Raw genomic sequence first — 22,182 nt, 5'->3', positions numbered from 1 at the left:
ACTGGGGGTGACTGGGAGTGAGCACTGGGGCTGCCGCGGCTCCAGAAAGTGGGCTGTGTGAGGAGCCTGGGGGCAGCGAGCTCTGCCTCGGTGCTGGGAACTGTGGGAGCTGAAGGAAAGGGCCCCACCCTGAGCCACATGTGCCACGGTCCTCACGGCTCTGCATGTTCTGCCTGGGGTCTGCTCCCCAGTTTCACCCAGGATCCAGCCTGTCATCCGAAGACAGATGGGTGAGCAGACCGAATGGTGACGCTTTAGCCAAGAGGACAGGATGCAGTGGAGATGAAAGCAAGGGAAGAAGCATCCCTGCCCTCTGCAAAGCGTGTATCCCTTTCTAGAATGATAAGAGTGGGTCACTGGGCACGGACACACAGCCAGCCCTGGCCAGGAGCCGGGTGCACAGGTGACTGGAGACACAGGGCCTGAGGGGCTTGAAGGGGGGCCTGGCGACTGGACGGGACCTCACCGACCCTCCATCCTATTGCCACCAGACCCCCTCCCATGCCATGTGCCTGCCATCTCCCTGCGTGGTGCTGGCAGTGCCCACAGTGAGACAAGGCAGGTTAGCCAGGAAGGCCACTGAGCAGACTCCAGGGCTCAGTGCATGGAGGACTCTGTCACAGACACATGAGGAGGGTAAAGCCAAGGGTGTCTTGAAGGGAGGGGTTGAACAGGCAGGAAGAGGAGAAGGGAGCGGAGAAGAGGAGGAAGAACACTGGGATGGGGGCGAGGAAGGAGCAGGCTTGCTTTGTGCTTGGAGGCGCAGTTACCCCAGGGGAAGCCCCCCGCAGACGGGGTGGGGGCAGCCAGTGGGACGTCCCAGCAGGAGAAGATGCTGTCGGGTTAGAGATGGTAACCCTGGCTCTGAGGGTAGGTGGGATGGCCTGGGGGAGCACAGGACAATCACCGTGAGCCCATATTTCCCATCCTACAAAGCTGGGAAGGCTGTGGTCCATGTAGCACATAGTAGGTGCTAAGCTAATAGGATTATTATGTTGCAGAGTGTAGATCAGACACACAAGCAGAGCCTAATAGAGCTTTTGCATGGAGTCCTCTGGGGGCGGGGGTGCTAGCCTCTCGCGGTCCCTTGCTTCTCAGCAGCACCACTTGCGTCAGGACCCAAGGTTCTCTTGCTTTTTTGAATCATTCAGCCAATAAGAAGTGATCTTGACTTCCCACGCCTTCCCACACACCACACCCCGTTACAGTGTCACCTGAAAGATTTATTCTTACAAGGAGTTTGCCTCTCAAAGACATCTATAAAACCAGGACCAAAATGGCAAATTCAAGGCACGAGACAACAGCGGGAGCACTGGGAGGAGGGAGACTTCAGTGGGGCCCACAAAGACCTCATCAGGCCCCTGTGGCTCCTTGGCCATGTGGCCCTTGTTCTGGCCCCCAGACAGGTCCTCCTCAGGGGTCCCTCCTGCTCGTCCCTTCCCTCCTCTGAAGAGTCTAGCTGGAGCCTCTCACAAACCTCCTTCTTTGATAGAATCATGCATCGTTGCTGCTGGAAAGACCCCCCACACTGATCCATCCAAAGGTTTTCACGGTTCTTTTTAGGGAAATCTTGTATACCTGGCATGGAGAAGAGGCTGAAGTAGGGCAGCACAGTTAAGGTGGGAGGGAGGACCCCAGACTGCCCTCGAGTCTCCCATGGCTCCCGAAAGCACAGTGTCCAGGTTCAGGAGGATGGTTGGAGGACCACTAATGCAGACTGAATTATCCATTATGTGGGTGGGGACACCAGGACCCAGAGAGGGAACCGCAGCTTCCCGGGACCCATCCCACGGGAATTAGCAGGAATCCATTCTGTTTTCCTCAAAATTATCTAGACCTATGTACATTGTCCCTAGACATGATTTATGTGTAAGATGTTAGTATCTGTGTAAGCCTCCATTGTAAAGAGACAATCTAGTCTCTTTACTCTATTAACCACCTTGAATTTTAAAGCTCGCACCTGATCACACCAATGCCTGGTGATTCTTTTGTCATCTCTTTCCTCCTGGATTTTGTTCTTTGTTGCTGTCCCCTGGTGTGCCCGGTAAACTTCGGTTCAGTGCTGGACATTGTGCATGAAAAGCTATGGACAGAATCTAATGAGGACACCTGAGTGGCTCAGTCAGTTAAGCATCTGCCTTTGGCTTGGGTCATGATTCCAGGCTCCTGGGATCGAGTCCCGTATCAGGCTCCCTGCTCAGCAGAGAGTCTGCTTCTCCCTTTCCCTCTCTTCTTGCCCCCTGCTTACACTCTGTCTCTCTCTCTCAAATGAATAAATAAAATCTTTTTTTTATAGAGGTAGCACAAATCAAAAGGATGGTGTTTCATAACACATGAGAATTGTTTGAAATTTAAATGTCAGTGGCCCCAGGCAGGGTCTTACTGGGACGTGACTGCACCCATTTCTTTTTCTGGATCTGTAGCAGGTTCACAGGTGCAGCGGCAGAGGTGAGTGGTTGCGGTGTAGACCCTATGGGCCTCCAAGCCTAAATTCTGACCCCTGGCCCTTCACAGGGAACGTCTGCCAATTCCTGCCCCAGAGGCTGCTCCTCAGCCAACTAGGTTGGGAGCATGAGAACTGGAAAGCGGGTTTCCGTCGTTCTGGAAGCCCCATCCTCCTCGGAAGTCTTCGGCCCCCATCTCTGTCTGCAGCCTGCACACGCCTCCTTGACTCCAAACGGCTGTCCTCTCGGGGCTGGGAGAGCGGAACCTGTTCTGTTCTCCAAACTCACAGGGGCTCCTGGCTTCTGGTCCCGCAGGCTGAGCTTGGATGTTCTGTTGGTTCTTGCTTGTCTCTCTTTGATGGGGCCTGAGTCTTGGGCCCTGAAAGGCTGACTTGCCAACATGGCTTCGGATGTCGTGAGGACCACACGCCCAAGCCAAAGGCTGATGTTACCCCGCCGGCCTCCATCATCCAGCACACCACCCCTCCCCTGCGCCTCCCACCCCTCAGGCACTCCTCCCTCCTCTCCTGACTTGGTCCTGGAGCCACCACTGCCCAGACCTGCCATGTCTTGCCCTTCTCAGCTGACCCTCCAGGTGGCCCTGCCTTGGAGCTGGGGGTGAGGACAGCTGTGATCCTCATCAAAGGCCCCTCCCAGTGGGATAAGGGGGATCAGACAACTATCCGAGGGCAAAGAGAGGGCCACACAGGGCCTGTGGGTCGGAGAGGGAATATTGGGCCTGTTAAATGCATCTATTTGCCTGTTTATTGTTTTTAATAGAATGGCAGCTAGCGGCATAAAAACAGTGGTTGCTGTTGGGATCAAGGATATTCCCCACCAGGAAGCTTTGAAAAAGGGCTCAGAGCACCCCTGTGGGAAGCTGGTAGGCACTCCCACGTTTCCCTTTCTCTGCCATGCTCCCCACCCCATCAGAATTGCCTTGCAGTTTCCCCAAACTCGAGGGCTTTGCAGGGATTTTATTGGAAGGCAGGGATCGGCCTCTGCCTCCTGCTGGCTCCATCCAACCATCAGTGAACTTTGAGGGCAGAGTTGACCGCCAGCTGAGCCCCCGGGCTGTTTGCAGGCTGCACAGTGCTCTGAAGAGACCAGGCTGGACCCTCCCCCCTGCCCCTCAGACTTGGTCAGTCCAGAGATTGGACTGGGAGCTTGCCCGGTCTCTGGAAGGTGGCCGTTGATGGGTTTCCATAGCTCCATCGGTGAGCGATGCGTGAGCAATGCAGTGGTGAGCTCCAGCTCTGGGCGTGCAGAGAGCAGCGGCCAGCACGGGGCCCCAGTCCAGATACCAGCAGTGGGGAGAGACTTGGTGGGGGCTGGAGGAACGGCCAGCTCTGCATGTTGGGGACACCCAGCTCGGAGCCCAGGACCAGTGCTCCGGGATGCTCTGGGGGACCTCGTCATCGACATGCGTCATGGACAGCCCTTCTCTGACCTCTGACCACCGAGGCAGGTCTTGTCCAAGTCACGGCCAGGCAACAAGGAGCAGCTGCCCCAGATCCAGGTCTCCTAAGTGGAGTTTCTTCTCTCCACCCTATAACTGTCTGCTGAGGGCCGCGGGGGCAGCAGGTGGATGATGCCCTGGGGGAACCGAGGACAGCAGGCCCTCAGGACGGGGGACAGGGGTCGTTCCTCCCTGAGCCTGCGTGCCACCGAGCTCTGTGGAGAGCGAGCTCTGCCGGGGTTTAGACGCGCACGTGCTGCAGGGGGACAGTGCCTGCGTCGGACTGTCCGGGCGGTGCTGGGTCACACCAGCTCCATGAAACTGGCTTCTCGGCCGGACAGTTCTCAAACTCGTGCATCAGGAGTCTCGAGCAGGGAGCTAAGCTTCCAAGGACAGCACAGAACTCCTGCTTTGGACACTGCGAAGGGTTCCCAGGCAAGGCCACGGCCTGCGTCCATCAAAGCTCCTGTAGGCAGGTGCATTCATTCTGCCCCAGCCGCCTCTACAAAAAAACCCGGTCTGCTTCACTTCCTCCCACGTGTCAGAACTGGGTTCCCACGGGGAGACCCTGAGACTGTGGCTCAAGTGTGAGAAGCTGCTCGGGACTCGGCAGCACAGGAAGTGGGCTGTGGCACCTGGTGATGTCTGACACTCTGAGCTCTCGAGACCTGAAGCCACCAGGCCGTCCTGCCATGTGGCCCCCTTGGCAGTCTCCTGTGACCTTCGTCCGCGGAGCTCCTTCTCTTTGCCTGGAGGACCGTCCCCTCCCCTCTTCACGGAGAGTGTCAGTTAGCTGCAGGCCCAGCAATGACAGCACGTAACAAACAGCCCCAGACCTCAGGGTGAGCGCCTGCGGAAGGACACCCTCGGAGTGGCCGTCTGTCTGTCAGCTCAGCTGGGCTGGCCGCCGTTCCACCATTGAGGCTGTCCGCCCTGCTCCCGCCTTTGGCCTGGGTCTAGTCTCTTGTGACCCCAAAAGTCCGAAGGAGCCAGTGGCCCGACGTGCTCAGGGCCAACCTCTGCCCGCACACCACCTATGTAGCAGGAGCTCTGCCCTCGGTGCACCCACGGGGCACGGGGTCCTGACTGGGAGTGCGACGGCCTCACTGGCACATCCTCCTCGGGACAGGAACATCCAGGTCACGTGGCGAGGACGCTCGGAGAGGGAGGCGGCCAGGCTGGAGGGGTGCTGCACCGTTCACTTGCGGCGTGGCCCATTCACCATCGTGCGGGCTAAACATGGCCTCCTCACTGGTGGTGGGCGCCAGCGCTGCTGGTGAGTAGTCCAGCCGCTGACTCGTGGGACCCAGAGCCCTGGCCACGGCGCCCATGCCCACCGACCATGCTGCTGCCAGAGCCGAGGCCCCTCTGCCGGCCGGAATTGCTGGCTGAGGGGCACCGCGGGGTGTCCCTCCCCCGCCCCTGATGTCTCCTTAGCCCGGAGTGAGGCCGGCTCCGCGCACACTCGTTCCTAGCCTGCCGTCCTTTGTTGAAACCTCCCAGTGCTCTTGGGAGTTAAGTCAAAGAAGTGGGTCATTTCCATATCGGCTACTGAGCTCCAAGCTGAGCAACAGCAGCGTCTGTTCTTGAATGAGATGAGCAATAAAGTCAGTGTGCGTGCCGCGTGTGCACGCATGTGTGTGCGTGCAAATGTGTGTGCTTGTGTGACCTGTGTGCACGCATGTGTGTGCACGATGTGCTTTGTCTGACCTCTGTGTGTGCCCACGTGTGCGTGCATGCAAATGTGTGACCGTGTGTGCATGTGTGTGCATCTGTGGCCATGTGTGCATGTGCACATGTGTGTCCCTATGTGCACGCATGTGTGCAAATGTGTGCATGTGTGCATTCGTGCGTGTGCCCATGTGTGCGTGGGTGTGTGGTTGTGCCTGTGTGTGCGTGGGTGTGTGGTGGCTTATGTGCATGTGTGTGCACGTGTGCCTCTCTGTGCGTGCCTGTGCACGGGAGGGAGGGAGCAGCAAACAAAGCAAGAGAGAGGTAGAGGCAGAGGCGAGGAGGGAGCCCCAGGGCTCACGCTTTTTCACAGCTCCTGAAGTCCAGCATCTCCTCCTCTCTGAGGGGTTGGGTTTCCAGCCAGGACCCGCCTTTCTGCTCAGAAATGACGCTGCCTGTGAATGAGCAGGTCTGAGCCGGCCTCTGGGGTGTTCCAGGCCCAAGGCGGGAGGCATGTTTCCTGGGCCTCCATTCGACCACCTGGTTGCTGCTGCCTGTGAATGTGAGTCCAAGGGACCAGATGGACGGGGTCTGGCCTCTGTGAGTAACCCCCTCTCCTAGCCGTCAGATTCGGCTCAGAAATGCAGACCCCACATGCACCCTCTTCCACGAGGGTTGACTGTGTGTGGTCCCGCGGAGGGAGAGGCCCTGAGACAAGGCGGGGGTGGCAGGGCCACGGAGGGCCAGTCCTCTCTGTCCCCAGCCACCCCAGCCCCCTCTCTGCCAGGCAGGCACAGCAGCGACCACTGGAATTCTCGGGGACCTCTGGGGCAGAGGCCCCCAACTCATTCCTAAAGGGACAGAGAGCAGATATTTTAGGCGTCCGGGCCCCACGACTGAGCCCTTCCCTGGTAGCCCCCAAGCAGCCTCAGACATTCCACGTGCCCATAAAGCTTCAGTTACAGAGTCGGGGGGTGCGCTGCCTTTGGCCTTCAGGCCGCAGTCTCGGGAGCTCCGGGGCCTTCCTACTCAGTGTGGTGTTGGCGACCCCAGGGACGGAGAGACACAAACCTCAGTCCCAGTGGCATCCGTCCGAGAAGGCTCGTGTGTGTGCAGGAGCGGAAGCAGGTCTCCCGAGGCCCATCCTCACGGCCGCATGGAGAAGACGCCCGCCGGCGCAGAGGCCTACTGTGCGCAGGTCCTGCTGCTAACGATGTTCCCTCGGCCTCCAAATAAATTCTCCTGGGATCTTATTTGCAGAGAAGTCAAGTGAGACAAGGCAAGTGTGCAAGTCCCCTGGGGCCGCCGGGGGCTGAGTCCCACAGCCCCGGGCTTGAAACAACAGGAGTTGATTCTTGCCAGCTTCTGGAGGACTGAAGCCAGAAGGGAGACGCCCGCAGGGTCACACCGTCTCCGAAGGTTCTAGGAGAGGGTCCTGTGGCTGCTGGCGGCCCCGGGCTCATGGCCACATGCCTCCAGCCCCTGCGTCACCGCCACATGGATTTCTTCCACGTTTCTCTGGGCCCACGGCAGGGTTTTATCAGGAACTGCCATTGCCCTGACCACCCACTCCATATCCGGGGCCGTTTCATTTCAAGGTGCTTAGGTAATTAATTAAACCGCTGAAGACCCTATTTCCAAATCAGGTCCTATTCTGAGGTGGGGCAGGTGGACATAATTTGGGGTGGGGGGAAGACCAGGTCACTTGCCCGGGGTCTGGGCTCCCAGGAGCCGGCGCCAGCTGTCTCGGGGCTGGCCGAAGTCAGCTGGGCGGGGGACGGTGGCTTGGCAGAGTTGAAGAAGGGCGATGAGCCTCCGTGACTCTGTCCGACCCCCATAGCTCCTGGGCCCCCGCAGAGCATGTCAGCTGAGAAGCACGAGGTCCGAGGGCTGGCCTCGCGGCGCACTGGGAGCCGGTGGGCTCAGCACCAGAGTCGGCTCAGCACCTCCTTGTGGAGACCAGAGGACAGCAGGGCTGGGCCACGCGCCTCCGACGGCTCCCGGGAAGGATGGTCCGGCCCCTCTCCCGGCGTCCGGTGGCTCCTGGGCTCTGACAGCGCAACTCCGCTCTTGTCCCTGTGGGCCTGTGTGTCTCCAAATCTGCCCCTTTTATGAGGACTCCGGTCATGCGGGGTTGGGGCCGCCGACCCGGTACGAGCTCATCTTAACTAGTCACGTCTGCAGCAACCCCATTTCCGGAAATTCCAAGTCAGTGGGTTAGGACTTGCGCGTGGGAGTTTTGGGGAGACACAGCTCAACCCATAAAACGACGACAACACCACTGGTGTGGGTGGAGCTTCCCAAACTCTGCACGGGCCCCGGTGCACTTGCTCGGGGTCTGGACCTGGCCGCTGGGCAATCTTTTGGGCCCCCAGCTCCCACTGTCTCCCCACCGGGCTCTATAATGCAGGGGAGTCTCCAAAGGCAGAGAAGGTTGTTCTCGTCGGAGGAATTTGCTCCTCGATGTGGCTGACCTGTGGGTAGGACAGCTTTAGTGAGCGTAATGCTGGCAGAGCGAGCCCAACTTCAGGTCCCTTTCGGAGCCCCTTTCGGAGTGAGGTGTGCGTGCTGACCCCCACACTCTCTCCAGATCGTAGCAGCACGGCCACTGGCCATCCCCCCAGGGTGGAAGGACCACTGCTCTCCAGTGGGCCGGGCACGACCCCAGCTCAAGGCATGGCCCCAGGGCAAGCCTGCTTGCGTTTGAGTCACGGCTTTCCTGGGTCTTCACTGCTTTTCTTAGCAGGAAAGGGTAATCCTTGCTCAAAGAAACCACCTTGAGCCCAGGTCCTGGGAAATCAGTGTCTTGCCTGATGAGAGGGTCTTGGACTAATAACGGGACTCATGGTGGGGGCCTTGTGCCCCAGGGCGTCTGCTCCACCTCTGGTCGGGCTGGAGGTACGACCACCCTTGGTCTCTCCTGGACCCTGCCCCCTCACCTCGTCCCGGTGCAGATTTCAATCCGGTTTCTACACTGTAGTAAACCAAAACTGAGCGCAACAGCTCAATTCCGAGTCATTTGAGTGAATCTTTGAACCTGAAGGTCGTCTCGGGGACCTCCCAGCTTACGCCGCGCAGCTTTGAAAAAGTCCCCTAACCTCTCTGCGGAAATGGGGAGCGTCTCTGCTTGAGGTTGTGGCGAGCATTACAGACGAATTTGCCAAAGGCAGTGCGGGACACCTGCTACCCCTCCCGTGTGCCTGACTCCCTTATGGGGGCCGACTCAGTCCTGGGCCCTCCGCCGGCCACACCTCGCCACCAAGGAGGAGGTGGCTGGAGGGGGAACGGGGCGTGATGGGCAGGGGACTGCGTTCCCGCTCTGGGGCCACAGGGGCTGTGGTCCGGACATTTCTGACCCACTGCCCACACGCTACACGGGGATGGCATCACGGCACGTCGGTTTGGATGGTTTGCGATGGGTACCGTCTCCTCATGTCATTCACGCATTCCTTTTGTTAGTGAATGACGTTTGGGGCCAGGTCACTCCTTCTTATGGGGTCGTCCTGTGCACAGGAAGACAGAGCCGGCGTCTTCAGCTTCTATCCCCTCGACGCCAGGAGGACCTCTTCCTCCCTGTGTGACCACCAGAGGTGTCTCAGATAGGGCCATGGGTCTCCGGCTGAGGACACTTTGACGTGAGTCCTTGGGGGGATGCTTCGAGGACTCACCTTTGCCTTCCCCATGTTACCCTGAGGTGCTCGCACGGCTCCTTCCAGGCTGGGGCTCTCTTCTCCGTTCAGGGGAGCCCTGCCCTAAGCCAGAGAGCGTCCCGGCGGGAGGCATCTTGCTCTCACGGGGTCCTGGCCCCGGGCCCCCCATCCCCCACTGCGTGGAACACCCGGCAGGGTCCCTCAGGAAACGACACGCTCCTTCGTCTCCCCCACCCCAGAAGCTAGCCTGTTTCTCTGAGAAACACCCTGGTCAGGGAAGACACGTTTTCCCTCAGCAGCTCCCTGTCCCAGGAGGTGGCCCAGTGACTCAGAACAAGCCCCGGCCTGAGAGGGCGTCCTTCTCCGGAGAGCGGGGCCGGACGGCCCGGCGTCGTGCAGCACACGCGGCGAGCGTCCCGCCTTCCCCGGCTGTTCGTCAGAGACGGGCCACGAGCCCGCGTTCTGCAGCCTTTGTGGGGAAGGAATATTGTTTTCACCGTGTGATTGGTTCTTTGGGAACCCACTGTGCTCTCTCACCCCTCAAGCCCCTGAAGACAGACATCCTTGGACCCCCCGGTCACCGACCTTGGTTCCCAGGGTGCAGGCACATGAGCTCCCCGCTCTGCGCGGTGAACTGCTGAGGTTCCTCTGCCTCAGCACGTCCCAGCGCCATCACTCCTGCCGTCGTCCCAGCGCGCCAGCCCGGGGCACCACGCACACGCCCCGGGCGGTAGGCGAGAAGGCTCTCAGTGGGTTGGTTTTGCATCGACAGTGGCCCACGTTCGATTCGGCTTCTTTTCATGAGAAAGTCATCCAGCCCCGGAGATGGATTACCAGCTCCCATCAATCTCCAGGACCTGATCTTATTACCAACCCCCACAAATATAACCATAAAAGCCCTATTGATTGATGCAGAGTTTGCTAATCCATCTGTCCCCATCCATTATTCCAGGTATAATTTTTCATTATCTGGATGGCAGCTGATTCCTCGCACATTAGTATACAGTGGCAATTACCAGGAGCCAAGAGAGCCCCTAAATTAGCAGGAGCGGCAACACCTGTCAGGAAGGGGAAGTAAGAACCCCCCCACGGCGTGCGGTGCACTCTGGGACCATGACTGAACCACAGAGAATTTGAAGACGGATTTGGTACTGACCTTGTCAATGGAGAGAGAAGTTTGTGTTTTCTGCCCTTTCCTGGGTGTACCTTCCCTCCGGTGACATCGTTGTTGGCCGGCCACAGCCTGCCTGACAGCTGGCAGAGACACTGTTCAAGCACTGCCTTGCCCGGGGTCAGTAGGGTTTGTGGGACAGATGTTCCCACCTGCACTGTGTCATGTCCACAGGGGACCCGACCTGAGGGAACACTGTTGAAGGTGTGAGTGTTCGGAGAAGTCAGTGAAGAGGCAGAGATCGGGGGAGTATAACCTCCTAAGAACCTACTATTTGCACGGGGCAGGGAGAGCCAGTGGCTGGACACACCAGTTCTGCGATCTGCACGTTCTTGTGTTTTTGCAAAATGCAGCTCCTTTTCAACCTTTATGGAGAAAATTGAAAGACATGTGGCTGAAATACTTCTGAGGGTCCTTAGAGGGACTAAACTGATAAAATTCTCCCTGGAGTTTGGTTTCCAAAAATCAAGAATTCTGTCTCATTGGATTCTCGAGGAAACTGTCACACGAAGTGACCTTTTCTGAAGCCAGGCTCACGTGGACAAAGCCAGCAGGACGGAGCTGCCCGTTGCTGACTGTGACTGTCCGGCTTGCCACGGTAGAGGCAGTGGCTGTCCTTGAAGTCCCCTTGGCAGTGGCCGGTGACATTCTCAGAACTCAGGAAACCCTTAATGATGGAGAGGGAAGGTTCTAGTCTTCAGAACCAAAGGCCTTCAGTTTGAATCCCAGTTTTAATAGATCTTTCAAAATAGATACATATTGTATTTAATGTATAAGGCAAACACTCAGCTATTCACCTAAATTAGTGGCCAGCACACTGCAGCCTGGAAGTCAAATCTGGCTGAGTCTGTTTTTATAAATAAAGTTTTATTGGCACATAGCCACGCCCATTTCCCCCCATATTATCCGTGGCTGTTCTTGCCCCATAATGGCCGGATTGGGACGTGGCGACAGAGACCACACTGCTCACAAAGCCTCAAATATTTACTCTCTGGCCCTTTGTGGCAAGGTTCGCCCACCCGGCATCACACCAAGACTTGAGGGATATTCACAGATGAAGAAAGGACTCTTGGCACTCGGGGAGGACTGAATAACGGGCAGATGATTGGAAGAGGACACCGCTTCTCACATGCTGTTCTGTCCTCTGCTTAGTAGCCGACCTCCCCGAGACAGGAAGCCAGGAGTCATCCTTATGGGTTTTCTGTCTTCCAACCTGCTTCTTACAAGTGCTGTTCTTGCCACATGTCCAAAGGCCTGATCCTTGTCCCACCGTCGTGAGCATGGGGTCTGTGAGATCTTCTTGTAACTGTGGAGCTCCCATGCGTGAGCCCAGGGGCCCGTCAGAACTCGGGGGCCAGGCGCTGCAGCAGAAGGCTGTTTGTTTGCCCTGCAAGTCAAATACGGGAGGGGTCCTGGGGTGTCCGCCTCTGGCAAGTCTGCCGACCAGGAGGCAGCCACAGACGGGCTAGCTGGGCGTCCGATGCTGGGTTTTCTCGGAGGCTCAGAGCAAAGATTTGCCTTTGGTCCTGGCTCTGCCGGACGACGGTGGAAAGTCGCTTTACTCCTCAGCCCAGGCTCCTCGTCGGTCAGGCAGGTGCGAAAGTGCAGGATGATGATGATGGTTTCGACGGGTCACAGGGAAGCTTGGCAAGGTGCCCGGCACAAAGAAGTCCTTCTGGAACGCATAGCCCGTGACCTTGCCTGGTTATTAACCCGGCTCTCGTTTCTTCCACAATTCAACATGGTGACTTCTATAGCTGAGGATTCACACCAAAGGCAGGAGAAGGGCCTCCAGGATAAGGCAAACCTTAGGACTATATTGCTATGTTTCTCGCTGTTCCGCTGGTTTTTCTTTTCTCCTTTTCAGGTATAAATGTGATCGGCCACAGAGCGACAGTCGGAAGGGGCTGTGTTAGAGGGTGTGCGGGGCTGGGCAGGTATGCAGGGGACGAGGCCCCTTTCTTGGGCCAGAACCAGCAGTAGACGCTGTCGTTTAATAAAAGGGGGGAGGCTAGATCGCTTCTCAGGCTTTGGCTGAGATCAAGTGAAGAAACGGGCCCTAGGGAAGCTGACCTGCCGAGCTCGTCGAAGCTGAGAGCGTCTGCATGCAGTAGGTGCTCCGTAACGGCTCTGAGTCGGGGCATGAAGGAACACCTGAAGGGCTTTCCGTCACATCCGTGTCTTCTCCTGTCTTCCTGGCGGTGCTTATCCTGTGGGCTCAGGATGGGAATCCCTCACGACCAACAGAAATAGCCCCGAAGACGGGCACACAGGAAGAGAAAGCTTGTGTTCTGGCCATGCCAACTTTGAATCATGTATTAGCAATTTCCCCACGAGGATCGTACTCAGTGGAGAGGTAACATCTGTTTGCGAGACTGTGTCCTTGGGAGACCGCCAGGAAAATCGCACATTTCGAAATCCTCCCCGGCGGGCCGCGGGCACCCGTCTCGTTCTCACCCAGGGACCCGCCGGGCTCCTCGGGGGTGACAGGTGCGTCTCTGCCGGGGGCTCCGGGAGTGGCGAGAGGCAAGTGCTTACAGCTTCCAGGTGCGAGGACACGGGGAAATTAGCCCTTCGGTGAGACGGGGTGCTGCCCGCTGCAGGGCTCTCCGCAGCCCTCCCCCACCCCCGGCAACCTTACGGCCCAGCCCCTCAGGTAGGAAGCGTTCTTCCTGGTCGGAGGGGGCTTTTACGGACCCGCGGTGTCTGCCCGGCATGTCCCCAGTGAGTGTCCGTGCTCCAGGAAGGATGTGACGGGTGCGTGGTCAGGGGGGGACGTAGCCTCGTGGAAGACCAGAGCCGGGAGCCTCACCTCCCACCCCTGCCTCTGTGCTTAGTGGAAGGTGGTGCAGGGGTGGGGTCAGAGGGACAGAGTAGGAGAGAATCCCGGGCCTCTGCTATCCCCGTGTGGGGGTCCCAGACAGCTCTCCGGCGGGGCTCAGGCCGCCCTGCTTCTGTCCCTGACTTGGCCCCGCCAGGGCACCCCTGAACGCTCCGTCCCCATGCACACACACAGCAGACACAGGCCAGCGAGGCTAGACTGCGGGTCCCTTTCTAGGCTTTTGAGAAGCATCAGCTTCGAGGCCCGGATCGTTGATTCCTGGAACCGCAACAGGCAGCGAGCCGCTCGGAGAGGACTCTGGAAAGAGGACGCGTTCCTCCAGGGAGCCCCTGCCAGGAGGTCAACGCTTGTCCACCCTCTCCTCCCTCCCCAACAAATCCTGGGCTGCCTTGGCCCCTCTTGGGTCAGGCCACACCTGCTCCCACGTAAAGGCCTAGTGCTCGGAACGGAGAACTCACCCGGGGGGAGCAGGCGGAGGAAGGGTGACAGGTCCTGGGGGCGGCCCTCAGCCGGAGCTTGCCTGGGCCAGTGAGGGGCTTGGCAGGTGCAGGACAGGACACAGCTGCCCGTGGGCCGGGTGACAGCTGGGGAACTAGGAGATGCCAGGGCCGGGGCCTCCCTTCCTGGACTCCAGGGGACCCAGCTCCTGCCGGCCCCTGCCGTGGGGTAGGAGAGACCGGAGTGTGCAGGAGCCGGCCCCGCCCTTCCTGAGTTCCTGTGTCTCGTGCCCGGGTCTCATGGCTGCCCCCCTTCCTCTTTTCCAGGTCTGGCTGTCCATCAGATTATCACCATCACTGTCTCCCTCATCATGGTCATAGCTGCTCTGATTACAACTCTTGTCTTAAAAAACTGGTAAGGCTCCTCGGCCCCTCTGGTCTGGACACGGGGCTGTGGGGGTCCCCCGGGAAGTGTGCACAGAGCATTTCCTACTTCTCAGACGCGGTCCTGCCTCGCATCCCAGGGCGTTGTTTCCCTCATCTGGGCCAGAGAATCGGGGGCAGCTCGTGGCCTTGCCGCAGCGCGCTTGCCTTCAGCCCCGGGGCAGCTCGACCGGCCGTAGGCACCACCCTGCCCGACTCGGGCCTTGGGCGGGGTGTGCCCCTGACCGCGGCTTTCCCTGCAGGAGGCGAGCGAGCCCCGCCTCCGTCACAGTTCTCAGGCAGCCGGTGTTCTGGTCTCCGAAGCCTGTGTCAGCCTCAGGCGTGCCTGCCGACGCCGCCCAGCCAACTCGCCAGCGGCCTGGGCGGACCCGCGCCCACCCCTCACTGCCCTGGCTGTGCAGGGACCGTGTTCAGCCCGACTCCTTCCCTCCTCCTGCGGCCGCTGTGTGTCTGTCGAACTAGGTTATTGCTTTTCTCCGAGTAGCTGATCTTCGCCTGTTTCCTCCTGGAAACTGGCCTACTTTGAGGTTGGCCTTGCTAGGTGAGCACACCTGCTACACCCCGGGAAAAATCGGGCAGTGCCGGGTGACCCTGCCGCACACATGCCTCTGAGGCCCCATCTGCCCGCAGCCACCCCTCCAGCAAATGTGTTCACTTTTAGCATCAAAGGTCGGACTCCTTGTAGAGTGGTACACCCAGACCATCCCGCGGTCGTTGCCAGGAGGTGGTCGGAAGTCATGGGGGCTGATGGGGGCAGCTGCTCCCCAGTGTCCCGATGACAGCAATCCGAGAGAAAGCCAGTCTCCTCGGTTAGCAGAGCTGGGACTGGCACAGCTCCAAAGCAGACCTCACAGCAAATGCGTGAGGCCTCCTGGAGGCCAGCAAACCCGAATCCCAGGGCATTTTCTGGGGCAGGTGATGAGGACAACTCTAAACTCGCCACGAGGCATCTTGGGCAGGGCCTGGCTGGCAGGAGAAGGGGCTCTGGGGCCCAGGATCCCACGGATGTGTGGCTGGACAAACGCCATCGACCGTCTTGACAGTCTCCGGAGCGGGTGGGGGACACTGTCCCCTCTTGGTTTCCCACATTTGGGTCTGCAGCAAAGCCTCAGAGAGTTCTTCTGGGGACGACCACCCAGCAGTGATGAGGATGTCCCATGACATTGGCGGGGGGGGGTCCCCTGGCTTTTGCATTGCTCTTCCCACCCTTATTTGTGGGGTGCGACTTCTGCACCAGGAAGCAGGGCTCCTCTCCTTGGAAAATGAGACAGGCCACGTCCGTGACTTGCAGGAAGATGGGCTCATGGACCCTCACCTGTCACGGCCGCATCCTTCCGCGTTGGCTCTGAGCACAGCGGGGACGGGGGAGGGGAACTGGCTCCCCAAGCTGGGGGTCCCCACACTTCCTCCTAGCTGCTCTCCTCCGCTGGGCTGGGACTTCCACGTATCCCTCCTGTGACTTGCTGGAAGTGCCTGGGAGAGGTCGCCGAAGGCCCGCTCCCCCAGATCCCTTGGCTGACAAGGCCGGGATTCCCACGTCCATCCTTGGCGATCCCGAGAGGGCTCGTGTGGCCCCGAGGAACGGGGGAGCCTCCGTGGGGCCCGCGGACCAGAGCTCCCCGCGGACCGGATGGCCGTGAAGGGTGCACGATCCATGTTCAGTTCCAGCCTGGGCTAGGGCGGGGCTGAGGACGCAGGGTCCCCCGTGTAATAATTCTCCCCGATGACGGTTACGTAGCCCCTTCCAGAAGGAGCCGCCAGAGCAGCCCGACCTGTACCCATCCCTTCATGGGGAAACCGAGTCAGCCACCACGGCCCGGCTGACATCCTTCCGGCAGACGCGGCCTCAGCTCTGGGATAGCGCGGCTCAGACACTTTCTTCGTCATCTGCCCTGCGGTAACGGCCACATTAACATTCAGATTTTACTGACAAACAGACCCAAAAAACAGGGAGAGAGGGAGCGCGAGCTGATTGTTTCATTGTGGTCGGTCTTGGCGAAGAGGCTGGGAATCACCATCTAACAGGAAATGACGAATAATTAATGCCTGGAGACGAAGGTGCCCCCGTCGAAGTGCTGGGTTTCGGCCCCTGCCCGCCGCACCCCAGCCCGACTCCTCTGTCTTCCAGCTGCGCCCGAAGCGGGAACACGCGTCGGAACAGCCACCAGCGGAAGGTCAACCAGCAGGAGGAGAGCTGCCAGAACTTGACGGACTTCACCCCCGCCCGGGTGCCCAGCAGCCTGGACATCTTCACGGCCTATAATGAGACCCTGCAGTGCTCCCACGAGTGTGTCCGGGCGTCCGTGCCCATGTACACCGACGAGACGCTACACCCGACAGCCGAGTACAAATCCACGTTTAACGGGAACCGGTAAGCTCGGGCCTGGGCCAGACCCTGACGTCCCGGCATCGTCACCGGGTGCTGTTGACCAGGGCGGGGGGGGGGGGGCACCTTCCTGGGTCCTTAGGGGCCCGAGCGAGTGCGCACACGGCTGGCCTGGCGGAAGGAGGGGGCGGGGTGGACGGAAGGAGGTGTGTCACCAGCCAGAGACAGAACCTGCGGCCGCTGTGGTCGCCTCCAGGCCGCGCCCTCGGAGAGCTGACGGAAGGCCCTCCCCGCCCTGGACGTCGCCTGTTGGAGGCCGAGCAGGCGTCCTGTCCGGCTGGTCCCGTTGGAGGCCGAGCAGGCGTCCTGTCCGGCTGGTCCCGTTGGAGGCCGAGCAGGCGTCCTGTCCGGCTGGTCCCGTTGGAGGCCGAGCAGGCGTCCTGTCCGGCTGGTCCCGTTGGAGGCCGAGCAGGCGTCCTGTCCGGCTGGTCCCGTTGGAGGCCGAGCAGGCGTCCTGTCCGGCTGGTCCCGTTGGAGGCCGAGCAGGCGTCCTGTCCGGCTGGTCCTGGGCCTCCGATACCAACGCGCTCCCCGTCCGTCTCTCCGAACACCCATCAGGAAGATGTCAGCGGCACATCTCGGGAACTATCAAATACCAGCCAGAGTCCTGGTTATTAAATGCTCCTTTTTATTAATCATGGGTAATCCTTCAAAGAAGACATGGCCCTGAAACCATCCCTGGGAACATTTAAGAAACTCTCGAGTCAGCTTCCGAGGGTTTATCTGGAATTAGATGAAAATATCAATAAGCTATTATTTTTTAAGGCAGCATACACATATGCACCATTTTGTAAATTTAAAAGAGAAATTCTCCAACCCCCTAAACATCTTAGGAGGAAGTGAATAGGAAACCAGGAGGACCCCAGGGACCCCCGTCAGTGGTAGTAGTAGCGCGAGGGGGGAATGCCCGAGGGGCCCGGAAGCGTTCCTCCCAGAACCAGGGTCGAGGAGACTCAGGGTGACGTTCAGCTGTGGTGCCCATGGTTAATGGGCCCTCATCCTGGCCGTGAGAATGAGGGGCCTTCCTTAACCACACCCCCCACCCCACCCCCCCGCCCCGCCGCATCTCCACGTTGGTCTCTGCATTATTCCCTGGGATGCTCCCCTTCCCAGCTCAGGAGGGTGGACAGCAGGGACTCAGGACTGTCCTTCCGGCCCGTGCTGCCTTGACTGTCACGTCTGGGGAGCTCCTGGTGGCATCCCAGGCTTCCAGAAGGCCCAGGGCACAGAGAATTGGCGAAAGGTTTTCCAACCATTTCACGGAGGCGCATGTGTCGGTTTGGACGTGAATTCTGGCCAACCAGTGCTTCAGTTTGGGGGAAGCGGGTGGGATGCTGAGCGGCCACATGGCCGTTCCCCCCTGGTGCCCCTCTGGCCCATCCAGGGGCAAGGTGGGCACCGCCAGCGCCCTTAGCCCTGGCTCGAAAGCATTGGGTGGAACGGGTTCTTGCTTTTTGGCCTAAGGCAATGCTCTGTTGGCTTTCCCTGGCCTTTGGACGTGGTAGCTTAGGTCTCAAAAGTGACAAACCCCAAGAGACCCATTTCAGGGGTCAGGCCCCGCCCACTCCATGGTGGGCACGCAGCGAAGCAGGCGGGATCCCTGCCCTGGGAGGGGGACACCCCAAGCTTTGGGTGAGATCTGAGATCTGGAATACCAGCTTCCTTCCGCCCACGGTCCCTCAGGCTCCGTGTCCTCCAAGGCCTTCCGGGGTGCACGTGGGTGTTCGCGGGCCGCAGGAGAGGGTCCCCTGCCCGCCGAAGGCCAGTGGGTCCGGGCCGAGCATTACCTTTCTGGGTTCTTCCCGGCTCAAGAGGCCAGGGTTGGGCAGCAGCGCCAGCCGGCCCGCCGGTCAGCTGCTCCGCAGACGCGCACGCGAGCCTGACTTTCTGCTTGCCACAGACCCTCCTCCTCTGATCGGCACCTTATTCCTGTGGCCTTTGTGTCTGAGAAATGGTTTGAAATCTCCTGCTGACTGGCCGAAGTCTTGTTTACCTCCTGGGGGCAGGGCAGACGCCACGTGTCTGTATCATGGTACGTACCTCTCCTTATGGACATCGATTGATTTTTTTTTTCCCTCTTTGCTTCCCCTCCCCCACCCCTCCCCCTCCCCCGCCTCCACGCTGGGACAACTGGGAGCCCTTCTGGACACCGGCAGGTGTTGCCGCCCCGAGGGCAAGCCTGGAGGGCTGGGCTTGTGGTCTCTCTGCTGTACTTGTTAGAAATAACCCCCATGGAGGCAGGACAGACACCCCAGGAACGGCTGCACCGTCCCAGCCCCGGGAAAGGCCCCAGCCCGGGCGGCCGGCTGCCAGGGAAACCCGGGGAGACCCGCGAAGGGGCTATGCGGGTGGGCATCACCCCCGCGTCGGACGTCTCTACATCGGGGTAGGGGACGTGAAGTCGAATGAAAGTACAATTTTGGAATATAAAAATAAGAGATTGGAAGGGAAATGATAAAGGAAGAGTCGAGGCATCTACTAATTTGAAGCCAGGGACCGGCACCAAAACAGGATGAATTTTCCACGCTCTGCTGGATAGGAACATTTGGTTTGCTTTCAGTGATATTAACTTTAATGCTAACGTTAAATTGCTTTCTTCTGCACCGAGAGTCCAGAACACTCCGGCTGCTGGGGGAGAAAGCGTCTGCCCCCAGGACGGCACGCGGTCTGCGCGCAGTCGGTACAGGCAACCCGGGCTCTGGGCTCTGCGTTTGTTTTCCTTTTGGATGTTGGGTTTTCTCAGGATCTTTGTTTTCGTCTCATCCGCGGACGCGCTGTGACGTCACATCCCTTCCCTGAGAAGGGAGCCCAGTTTCTAGGCTGCGTTATCGGTATTTGAAAATACGGCTTCTTCCTTCTGCCCGCCTTCTCACGCAGGAGTCGTCGTGGGGGGGGGGGGAGGGGGTGTTTCCTGGCGGCCCCCGTGTGCCCCTCGGGGGCTGGGCTCGCCGCGCAGAGCCAGGGCTGGAGGAGCCCACGGCTTTCGGAAACAGGAGCGAACGGGTCAGTCCTCACCCAGCGCTAATGAAGCAGGTGTCGGCTCCAAATCAAATCTCCAGCCCTCGCTTCCGGTCCTGAAGCCAAAATGACCTGCTTAGCACGACATTCCGCCAAGGGGCCAAGAAATGTGATTAGAGGAGAACCGAAAGCACTCCTCCCTCCCCGGACAAAAGGCCTCCGTGGAGGTGAGACCTGACGTGTCCCCGACAATGCAGGGGCCAGAGGCGCAGGCAGGGCCCACCGGTCAGAGCCTTTGCCTCAGCGTGACTCACCTCACTAAGGCGGGGCAGAGTTCCCTGGGCAGTTCTAGCCGGGCTAGCAAGGAGGAGCTTCTTACTAGCTGCCCAGTTCCCGCCGGCCCAGAGAACCCTCTGCAGGGGGGCCCAGGACCGCCAGCATCCCTGTTAGGACTTTTAAAATGTGTAACCACACAAGACACTGATCTGGCCCTGCATGTCGCGGCCTCCGCTCCCTTCCTTCAAGAGCTCAGGCTCCTGGCCTGGAGGCGGGCACGCCCTTCGCTCCAGGGTGCAGGGGCTGGGGTGAGGGGGCGGTTTCCCTAACGGGCACGTAGGAAGACCTCTTTACATCTGGGGACTCCTACCGTCCTCCCAGGAACGCTGCTTTACAGAGGGGAAACTGAGGCACGAAGCCATTAAGTGACTTGCCTGAGGTCAGGTTGCTCGGGTCAGTCCAAGGTGGCCTGGCTCTGCCCGTTGTCAGAGAGCCACCACCCCGCCCCCGCGCTATGCCTCTGTGCCCTGCGCCATCCCCAGCCTGGTCCCGGGCAGGACGAGAGTCGGTGGTAGCCGGAGGTAAGTTTTCCCTGGTCCACTGGCATCCTGGGACGTACAGCTCAAGTCTGCAGAGCAGGAGACCAGCTCCCACAGGCCCCACAGCCCGAGTCACCAACCCCTTCAGCCACACTTTGGAACTAGGAGCCGCAGCCCGGCCTAAAACAAAAGAAAAGAAAATAGTAAGAAAGAGCCTTTATGGAGACCTTTGCTGCAGAAAAGTTTCCTGTTCCAGTTCTCTCTTCTAGCAACACAGGGCATTGGAGGACCCCACACTCTGTCGGTGGGCACTCCCCGTCCGCCACTGGGACCACGTTCCTCTCAGGGTGTCTGTGCCCCACCTGCCAGGTTGTCCAAGGAGTGGTCTCAGGACCACCTCCGTTCGCAGGAGGGGACACAGCTGCCTCCGAAGAGCTTGGCCCCCTCCCTGGGGCTGCCAGGTGGGCCGTCTGGGAGCTGAGGAGATCCAGCGGGACCGCCAGAGTCCCGCAGGTGCAGCCGCCACAGCTGGGAGCGCTGCTCCTGTTCCCGCAGACGCGGACCGGGAGGGCTCCGCACAGTCTCGTTAGCCTTGGATAAATGCTCACAGGTTCCTTCACCGCGTGCCGGACAGACCGTTCATCACGCCCTGCGAGGGAAGCCTTCGGATTCTAAGTATCCCTGATTCTTCCAATTAATGCCTGGACAGCAGCATCGAGCGGGGAAAGGCCAGGAAGATGGCTCAGGTTTACTAGGTACTTATTGTCCCTTAAATAAATACCAATTAATACGAAAACATTTAATTAAGGTTGAAGAGCCAGCGGAGGTGTTTGTCTCGTGGATGACTGCTGAGTCTCTCCAAATGCACGTTTAACGATGACAGAGGACACTGTTGCCACGTCATCCTGTCTGCTCACGCTGACCCCACGCACATGGGGGGACCCGGAGTGGCCACGTTCGTTGCCCTATGGGCAGGGAGCTGGCGGTGCCTGCGTTCCTGGACACCGGCTCCCGAACCTGAGCAGACGTCCACCTGGTCTCCCTGATCCGGCCTCTGTCGTCGGTTTCGGCAAATTCCTGCCGCAGACCACCTCTACAGGGGCACCCCGTCGCGCTGACTTTCCCGCACACCCAGGACAGGGGCTGAGGACACGCATTTGCCATTGGCTCTCGGGCTAATTTCCTGTCATTTTTCATGCAACAGGTAAGCTCCTGAAAACCTCATTAGTGTTCAGATCTTTGCATTGGCCGAGGCCACTTTATTCCCAAGAGCCCAAAAAGTAATAAAAGTTCTCACGTCTGAAGCCAGTAAGAAATAAATCATGTGTTATTATTATTTTCAAAAATACACTGAAGACATAACTAATAAAAACTGAGAAAAACACCTGAGCCTTCCCGCTTTGTTCTAAAAAAAAAACCACATTAACGGAATACCCAAGCTTTCGCAACTCAGAGGATCGCCGTGTTCAAAGCGACGTGCAGAGCGCGTCACCGACCCGTCTGAGCACCAGCCGCAAAGGAGACCTGGTGGCGAAGTAGCCCCTTCAGGACGCAGGACATTGACTGCAGCCCCTGGCTTCGGGGAGCTCTTGCCACAGGCTATCGTCTGTTCTGCAAAAGCAGGCGCTGATCTTAGAGCCTGGGACGCGTGTGGTCTGCAGCCGGCGGGGCCCAGGCGAGCCCAGGATCTCCTTCCAGGCAGCAGAGGGCACTAGTTTCTCCAGAGTCGGAGCTCATCCCAGGTCCCCGTCTCTCAGACCACTTGGCAACACACAGCTCCCCTTTCTGGCGGGGACCAGGTGTGGATGCCTGCGCCATGTTTCTCCAGCCAGGTCGCTCCTTTGCTTCTCTGGTCCCTCTCAGGGTTAGCGCCCCACTGAGAGGTTCATACACCGAGCCTTGGGA

At 59.3% G+C, this 22,182-nt stretch overlaps 1 protein-coding gene across 1 annotated transcript in view; it reads left to right on the top strand.

Annotated features, from left to right (window-relative positions):
• The window catches only part of AJAP1 (adherens junctions associated protein 1), a 111,482-nt gene that overhangs the window by 86,485 nt on the left and 2,815 nt on the right, over positions 1-22,182 (top strand). The window contains exons 3-5 of the mRNA XM_032302897.1: positions 14,002-14,089; positions 16,247-16,489; positions 18,405-18,536. Coding sequence (XP_032158788.1) covers positions 14,002-14,089; positions 16,247-16,489; positions 18,405-18,477 — 404 coding nt within the window. The 3' untranslated portion in view covers positions 18,478-18,536. The remainder of the gene's footprint in view (positions 1-14,001; positions 14,090-16,246; positions 16,490-18,404; positions 18,537-22,182) is intronic.

This window comes from Mustela erminea, chromosome 10 (genome assembly GCF_009829155.1).
Source record: "Mustela erminea isolate mMusErm1 chromosome 10, mMusErm1.Pri, whole genome shotgun sequence".
Classification (NCBI taxonomy): Eukaryota; Metazoa; Chordata; class Mammalia; order Carnivora; family Mustelidae; genus Mustela; species Mustela erminea.
The sequence above is the reverse complement of the archived record's forward strand: the minus strand, read 5'-3'. Positions and strand labels throughout refer to the sequence as shown.